The 7,882-nt window shown below is 48.1% G+C and overlaps 1 protein-coding gene across 1 annotated transcript; it reads left to right on the forward strand.

Moving 5' to 3' along the window:
* Positions 1-215: 215 nt before the first annotated feature.
* Positions 216-5,949, forward strand: LOC103797626 (guanylin-like). The gene is made up of 3 exons (XM_009069851.1): positions 216-290; positions 4,543-4,732; positions 5,885-5,949. Exons 1-3 carry the CDS (start codon positions 216-218, stop codon positions 5,947-5,949), a joined length of 330 nt encoding a protein of 109 aa, XP_009068099.1.
* Positions 5,950-7,882: the final 1,933 nt, after the last annotated feature.

Raw genomic sequence — 7,882 nt, forward strand, 5'->3', positions numbered from 1 at the left:
CGGACTGTCCCTGAGGGTTTATGGTATGGCAATAAGGAGTTTGGATTAATGGATTACCAAGGCAATGCTGTGGGAAGGCTTTATAAACTCTGGGCTGAGGCTGAGTGCAGAGGAGAGAGAAAACAAAGCAGAGAGGCACGAAAAGGGCAGAGAAAGACCAAGGGCAGAGAAGAGAAAATCTATTCAGGTGGAAGAGGCTCAGCTTTGCAGGCACCATGAGAGGCTTCCTTCCCTGTGCTGTGCTGGCACTCGTGGTCCTGGTGCACAGCTCCGGGGCAGTCTATGTGCAGGTGAGTTCTTCCTCTTTAATTTGCTGCTATTACAAGTTCACCAAAGAGCTGATTTTGGGTGAAGTGGTGTGGTTGCAACGGGAATCTTTAACTGAAGTAAGAGCCCTGAATTATTGCTTTGCTCTGTCTCCATGGACATCTTCATCTCTTGTGCTCCAGGTTTGCCTTCTGTCAAATGCTTCAGGTGTCACCAGATGCTTCATTTACTGTTCATGTTTCACTGAACTTTGCTGTTTCATTCCCTTCCCCAGCTGTATCCCTGCTCCGAAGTCCCTCAGGGACTGTTGCATGTCCAAGGCTTTCTTCTGGCCCTAACCCCACGAGTTTTGAAGGTGGAAGAACTGGGACACCTCTCGCTTTAGAGAAGGATGGAAACAAGGTGTGACACAGGAGAAATTGTCTTGTCTAGGCAGGAAGTTCTTAATGAAAGTGCTCTGGGAGTTTATGTGATGGAGCCTACAGAGGTCAGCTAGAAAAAGAGGTGAAAGAAACATTTAGGTGGATCCAATGAAGTACCAACAGGCAGGTAAGGGATTGAAGGAGGCTCTAGAGGTACACAGCACCTCTGGCTGATACTCCATGCAACATGGAAGCACTTAAGGTACTTGGGTGCTCTGCTCTGTCCTTGGGAGTGTGTTGGATCTCTGCACTCATCCCAGGAAACAGCTTGGCAGATTTCCATTTGCTGTGTAAATAACTTGCTCAGAGTGCCAAGAGAATGAATATTTCTTAAGCAATTATTGACTGTGTGTGCAGCAGGTTCTCTGGGGTGAGATATCTTTGACTATCTTCTTTTTGTCCTTTGGATGACAGAGACATCCAGAGGGAGCAGGTTTAAGCTATTCATTTCTTCCACACCATTCTTCAGTGTCTGTATGAGTTCTCTGGGGCACAGAGAGCTTCTACCTCATGGAAAACATCTCAGTTTTCACTTGGAGGTAGAAACCCTCCAAAGTAAAGGAGAATAGCTGTTTCTAGGTTGGGGAAAGGTGCAGGAAGTACAGCTCTGGACTCTGAGCTGGAAGTCTTCTTTCATTAGGCATGAAATCTGGGTTTCCCCCAAGATCTGTGTGTGTTGCATTCCTTCCACCTGGACCACCTGAGGTCCCTGAGGTCCCTGAGGTCTGACTCTGCACAAAGTCACTGCACAAAGTTGGCTTATCTTCTCTGCAGTCCTTCCCCAGCCCTCCCTTCCCTCTCCTGTAATAAACCAGGAGTTGTCCGTTTGCTCTCCCAACATGGTTTTGAAGCCTGAGTGTCACCACCTTGGCACCTGACAAACCTGCAGTGACCAGGATAGAGTCTGGAGGCAGATGTGTTGCCTCACCTTGGAGGGGAGATGCTGCTCAGCTTTAGCTCTCTGATACATCTTTCTTCTCTGAGCTGGTGGGGTTTGGTCCTTTTATTGTTGGTCCTCTGTTCTTTCCTGTCCCCAGGCTATGGAGAAACCAGGAGGTTTGGTCCTCCTTCCTGGTTTCTCTGCAATGGAAACTTCCTTTTCTAATGCTCTGTTTTATGCTTCTGATTTCTGTGAGCAAGAGCTGAATCTAGAGCTGCTTTTGTACAGGAAAGGTGAATTTTTCATAGGGAGCTAAGGCTGATCACAGAATTGGTTAGGCTGGAAAAGCCCTTTGAGATCGTCAAGTCCAGCCACTAATCAGCACCGACAGATTCACCCCTAACCTTGTCCCATCCACATGGTTTGTGGTCCCCTCCAGTGATGGTGACTCCAGCACTGCCCTGGGAAGCTGTGCCAGTGCCTGACCACAGAATCCTGGAGTCATTAAGGTTGGAAAAGGCTTCTGAGATCATCAAGTCCAACTGATGTATTAACCTGAGTAAGATCATAAACTAATTGCAAGAGGCAAGAGTTTGAATTTGTTAGGTAAATGCTTGTCCAGAGTCTACCTGGTTGAGTACCCCTAAACCAGAATCAAAACCAACTCCCTGTTCATCTCACACCATTCACCACTGGGCTCAGGAAACAAAGGACAATATTTGGTCTTATACTTCATCAGAGTCACTTAATTTCTTTAAGGGAGTAGGTGTTGCTTGATCCCAGAATTCCAGCCTGGTTTGGATTGGAAGGGACCTTACAGACCATCTCATTCCATCATGGAATCATAGAATCATAGAATTTAAGGGTTGGGATGGAGCTTAGAGCTCATCCAGCCCCAAGCCCTGCCCTGGGCAGGGACACCTCCCAGCAGAGCAGGTTGCTCAAGGCCAACCTGGCTGCCAGGGTTGGGTTGGGGCAGCCATCCCTGGGCAACCTGGGACAGTGGCTCACCACCTTTAGAGTAAAAAACTTTTTTTCTAATATCTAAAATCTAATATATTTTATCTAATATCTAACCACCCTCTGCCGTGGGGGGAACCTTCCATCTTCCACATCACCTTCCTGACCCCACACTGGGCATTGAACCAGGTTAAATCAGAAGATAAAGCTCAATTTGAAAATGCTTAAGCCAAGCTGAGATTTTCTACACAGACTTCATGCACTTGACTCCCTAAGGGAGGAGTCACTAATCTAATATATTTTATCTAATATCTAACCACCCTCTGCCGTGGGGGGAACCTTCCATCTTCCACATCACCTTCCTGACCCCACACTGGGCATTGAACCAGGTTAAATCAGAAGATAAAGCTCAATTTGAAAATGCTTAAGCCAAGCTGAGATTTTCTACACAGACTTCATGCACTTGACTCCCTAAGGGAGGAGTCACTTGAAGTTGAGGGAATGACCATGAGCAGCTGCACAGAGACTATTCATCATAGAGCTCCCCCTTGCCCAGAATCCTGTCCTGTCTTCCCAAAATTCTTGGTGTGAGCTTTGAGTCAGAAGTGTCATATTTCTGCTTCCAAAAACTTGTGTTCCATGTATTGTGTGGCCAAGTTATACACTGGCATATGGTGGATTGTTGGGGTGTCCTGGGCAGGGCCTGGAGTTGGACTGATGGCCCTTGTGGGTCCCTTCCAGATTGGGATGTTCTGTGATTCTACATGAATGGAAACTTGCCACAGTATGTTGGGCTGAAGGATCTCAGTTCTTAGCAATGGCAACACGAAGGAAGAGCTCCCTGTGTGTGGCCAGGCCCTGCCAGGTGACAGCCACCTGGTGGTCTCCATTGCTGTGGAGAAGAAAGAGTGAACCAAAGGAATTCCCATTTCCTCCATTCATAGAATCATAGAACCATCAAGGATGGAGGAGATCTCTAAGGTCATCAAATCCAACAATTAACCTGTCATTGCTGGGACCCCTAAACCAGATCCTCCAGCACTAGATCCTGACACCTCTGAAACACCTCCAGGGATGGTGACTCCACCACCTCCCTGGGCAATATTCCAGTGCCTGAACACCCTAATAGAAACTCATGATCTTGTGGCCAGGCCCTGCCAGGTGACAGCCACCTGGTGGTCTCCATTGCTGTGGAGAAGAAAGAGTGAACCAAAGGAATTCCCATTTCCTCCATTCCATTCATAGAAGAACCATCAAGGATGGAGGAGATCTCTAAGGTCATCAAATCCAACAATTAACCTGTCATTGCTGGGACCCCTAAACCAGATCCTCCAGCACTAGATCCTGACACCTCTGAAACACCTCCAGGGATGGTGACTCCACCACCTCCCTGGGCAATATTCCAGTGCCTGAACACCCTAATAGAAACTCATGATCTTGTAAATCTCTACCATGTATCCTTTGAGGGATCTCTAAGGTCATCAAATCCAACAATTAACCTGTCATTGCTGGGACCCCTAAACCAGATCCTCCAGCACTAGATCCTGACACCTCTGAAACACCTCCAGGGATGGTGACTCCACCACCTCCCTGGGCAATATTCCAGTGCCTGAACACCCTAATAGAAACTCATGATCTTGTAAATCTCTACCATGTATCCTTTGAGGGATATTCCAGGCCAGGTTGGACAGGGCTTGAGCAATCTGGGCTGGTGGGAGGTGTCCCTGCCCATGGCAGGGGGTGGAATAAGATGATATTTAAAGGCCCTTTCAAGCTAAATTGTTCTGGGATTGAGTTCTGTGATTCTCATTCAGGTCTCACTGCTGCTCTGCAAGATCTGTGCCCTGAGGAGCTCATCATTTAGCCCTCAGCCAGCACAGATTTCACCCAGGCTTTGTTCCAACACTGTCTTTTACCCCATTATATTTTCTGGGAGAGCTCCTGGTTGCCATTGAATGGATTTGCCTGAGGCCTGACTTGCTGACACCTTGTTTTCCTGGTTCTGTTTCATAGGATGGAGACTTGCAGTTCCCCCTGGAGTCTGTGAAGAAGCTGAAGGAGCTCATGGATGACACCAGACGTGTCAACCCTCGCATGGTGCTTCCCGTGGCCTCCAGTTCTGTGTGTGAGGAGACAAACCTCCCCAAGGAGTTCCTGCCTGTGTGCAAGAGGCAGGATGCACCCATGATTTTCCAGAGGCTAAGTATGTTGTTCAGATTGCAGAGTTGCCATTTTTATCACACTTTTCAACCTTAAACATTCAAGCAGCAGGAGGAAAAGACATAGAATTGCTGTTCTGTCACTTCTAAAGCAGCTGAGAAGGTCTGTGCTGCCTTTCTGCTGCACCTCGGGCCTCTCCTCATGAGCTGTGAGCCCCTAAAGACAATTAAAAAAAAACTGCTGTGCTGAGCTGTAGCCTGTGCACATCAGGGTGCTGTGACCATGAAAAAGTAAACCCAAGTAGGATCATGGAATCCCAGAAGGGTTTGAGTTGGAAGGACCTTAAAGTTCATCCCATTCCACCCCCTGCCATGGGCAGGGACACCTTCCACCAGCCCAGGGTGCTCCAAACCCCATCCAAACTGGCCTGGAACACTCCCAGGGATGGAGCAGCCACAGCTTCTCTGGGCAACCTGTGCCAGTGCCTCAGCACCCTCACAGCCAAGAATTTTCTCCTAATATCCAATCTAAATCTCCCACCTGCAGCTCAAAGCCTTTCCCCTTGCCCAAAGTCCCTCTGCCATGCTCTGCCTCCAAGAGTCATGTGATGATTCTTCTTCTGGCTGCTCAGTGGCTGCTTTATGTTAGAATCATAGAACCACCAGGGTTGGAGGAGAACTCTAAGAGCATTAACTCCAACCATTAACCTCTCACTGCTGTAACCCCTAAACCAGAACCTCTGGCACCAGATCCAGGCACCTCTTAAACACCTCCAGGGATGGTGACTCCACCACCTCCCTGGGCAATTCCCTAGTCCAGTGCCTGAACAACCTCTCAGGGAAAACATTTCTCCTACCATCTCCTCTGACTCTGCCCTGGCTCAGCTCAAGGCCATTCCCTTCTGTCCTCAGAGATGTTACTATGCTGCATTTCTCTGCTCTCCAGTGCAATGGACATCTTAGGAACAAATGCTACCATGTCCCACTTGCCTCCACATGTTCCCATTGCTTCCCTGAGGAATTCAGCTTTGATTTTGTGCTTTAAGGCAGATTTTCCCAAAGGCTGTTTCCCTTCGAGCTGTAGGACCTCCAAGGCACATTAACATCATCAAACAGGAATGGAAAGGAGTCTCCAAACCCTTTGCTATGTGGCTCTGCTCTCTTGTCCTCTGACTGCCACCCTCTCTGCCCCTCAGGCCTGGCTGCCCAGGATGACCTGTGTGAGATCTGTGCCAACGCTGCCTGCGCCGGGTGCCTTTGAGGAGGAATCCAAGGAAGACATGTCCAGCTGGGAAGTTTGTGCATTTCTCTGGCCAGCTTACACACCCACAAATCAATCCTTCTGGGCCCCATCTCCCATCTCCAGCCAAACTGGAGCTGGTTTAGCTCCTGTAGACACCCTGGATAGTCCTGCAGTAGTTGCAGCAGGTGCCACCAGCAGTGCAGGTCTGGCAACAAGGAGGATGAACCTCATTGAGAGGTTCCAGTGCTGCAGGAGTTGGGGCCCTCTGGGATGAAAATGTCCTGGGTTTCATTTTTCACCCTTTTCTCTGGATTTGAACACACTGGGTGGGACTCAGCAGCCTCCTGAAGCCTTTGCAATAGATAATAGTTGATATCCAATGTCTATATCTGCCTGTGATTTGGCCTCCCCTGCACACAACCCCCAGCAGCACTGGGGTATCCTCTTTTCCAGCTTCCCAGGGTGTTGGATCACTCTCTCTCCCTGTGGGTCTGCAGGTGACACGTGTGGGTTTGTGCCAGACCTGCAGTAAGTAGCTCAGGGGCAAATTCCTGCTTTTAGCAACACTGTCCTAGCCAGAAAAATCCTCAGTCTGTTACTTATACTAATTGCTGTCGATTTAGGGACTGGATGTAGAGGAGCACAGGAACTTCCTGCCCTGTTGGATATCTGCAGTCTCTAAGCTGAAAGGGGCCCAAAGTGCAGTGCTGGAATCGCTCAGAAATGAAAGTGTTGCCTTGTGCTGTTATTTATTGTTGGCAAGATTGTGCAGGAAGGATCTGCCCATGTTTATATGCTGTAAATGAAATAAAAGCTACTAAGAATCTTGGATTTTCTTTTGGTGGAAGTTTTAGCTGGGTTTGGGCTGGGATTTTAGGTGACAGCCTTGTCTACTTGCTTTTTCCCTGGAGAAGGTCTTTCCTGTTTGGGTCTTTCCTGCAATAAAAGTTTATGCCTAAAGGATTCTACAGGTGTAACTGAACCTTTGTAGAATTTTGTCCTGCAGGGATTAATTGATGGCAAACCAGAGAGATTTATACTGACAAATATGATTTATTATGAGAACGAGTAGACAAAAAGATTCTAATCAGAATTATTTAGTACATGGTACAGGAGCTAGAACAACTATTATTACAGTGCACTATGAAGCTATATTGGAGCAATACCATTAAAACAATTGCATTAAAGCAGCAAAACCAATGATCAAGCAGAGATTGATGTTATTCACCCAGACCAGTGACTGTGGGCAAATCTCTGGCTCAGCCTCGAGGAGTGACCTTGAGGGACATCCCCACTCCAGGGAGGAATCTCCACACACAATCCAAGAAGAGCTATGGTAGCAGGCCCTGCTGTTAAATTTGGGACTGGGCTTATAGCATAAAGTCAATCACAGTTCTCCAGACTAGGTCAGCTCAGCAGCTCTAGATAAACTCTTACTACTATCATTTGTTTGTTCCCTTATTGTTCTAACACATCTTCATCTCACTCTCAGGTGTTTAACTTTGGGGTTGACAAGTCAGATTGGTTTCAGCATTATCCAGCCCCAAGAGCAGCATGACCCCCCATTCTCCATTCACTCCTGGTGGCTTTGCAAACAGGACATGGCCCAAGTTGGTTTACCCCAATCCAAGGCAGAGCATCCTGCTACAGATGCCCCAGCCCCTGGAGGGGTGTGTGAATCAAACAGTGGCTGTTGCTGCTTTCATGGAGAAGATTCATTTGCTTGGAGAAGTAACCCCCATGGCAAAAGTGAGAAGAGCTCCCTGCACAGGGAAGCTGTGTGCCCTCCTTGGCCCTGTGCTCACCAGGCCAGCACATACACACAGCTAGGGAGAGAGGGCAGGGAAGCCAAGGGAAATGTCAAGGAAATATCAGCTGGTTTTCATTGCCTTAAGTGCAGAGATAAGGCAAAGCCTTCAGCTGTGACAGCCTCGAGCTCAGAGCAGGGAGC

This window comes from Acanthisitta chloris, unplaced genomic scaffold, assembly GCF_000695815.1.
Source record: "Acanthisitta chloris isolate BGI_N310 unplaced genomic scaffold, ASM69581v1 scaffold29910, whole genome shotgun sequence".
Classification (NCBI taxonomy): Eukaryota; Metazoa; Chordata; class Aves; order Passeriformes; family Acanthisittidae; genus Acanthisitta; species Acanthisitta chloris.

Excerpts from the sequence above, each read along its gene's own strand:
- LOC103797626 (XM_009069851.1), top strand. The coding sequence starts at position 216 with ATGAGAGGCTTCCTTCCCTGTGCTGTGCTGGCACTCGTGGTCCTGGTG. Across the intron at positions 291-4,542 it reads CCGGGGCAGTCTATGTGCAG|GATGGAGACTTGCAGTTCCC; the intron begins GTGAGTTCTTCC and ends TCTGTTTCATAG. Across the intron at positions 4,733-5,884 it reads CATGATTTTCCAGAGGCTAA|GCCTGGCTGCCCAGGATGAC; the intron begins GTATGTTGTTCA and ends TCTGCCCCTCAG.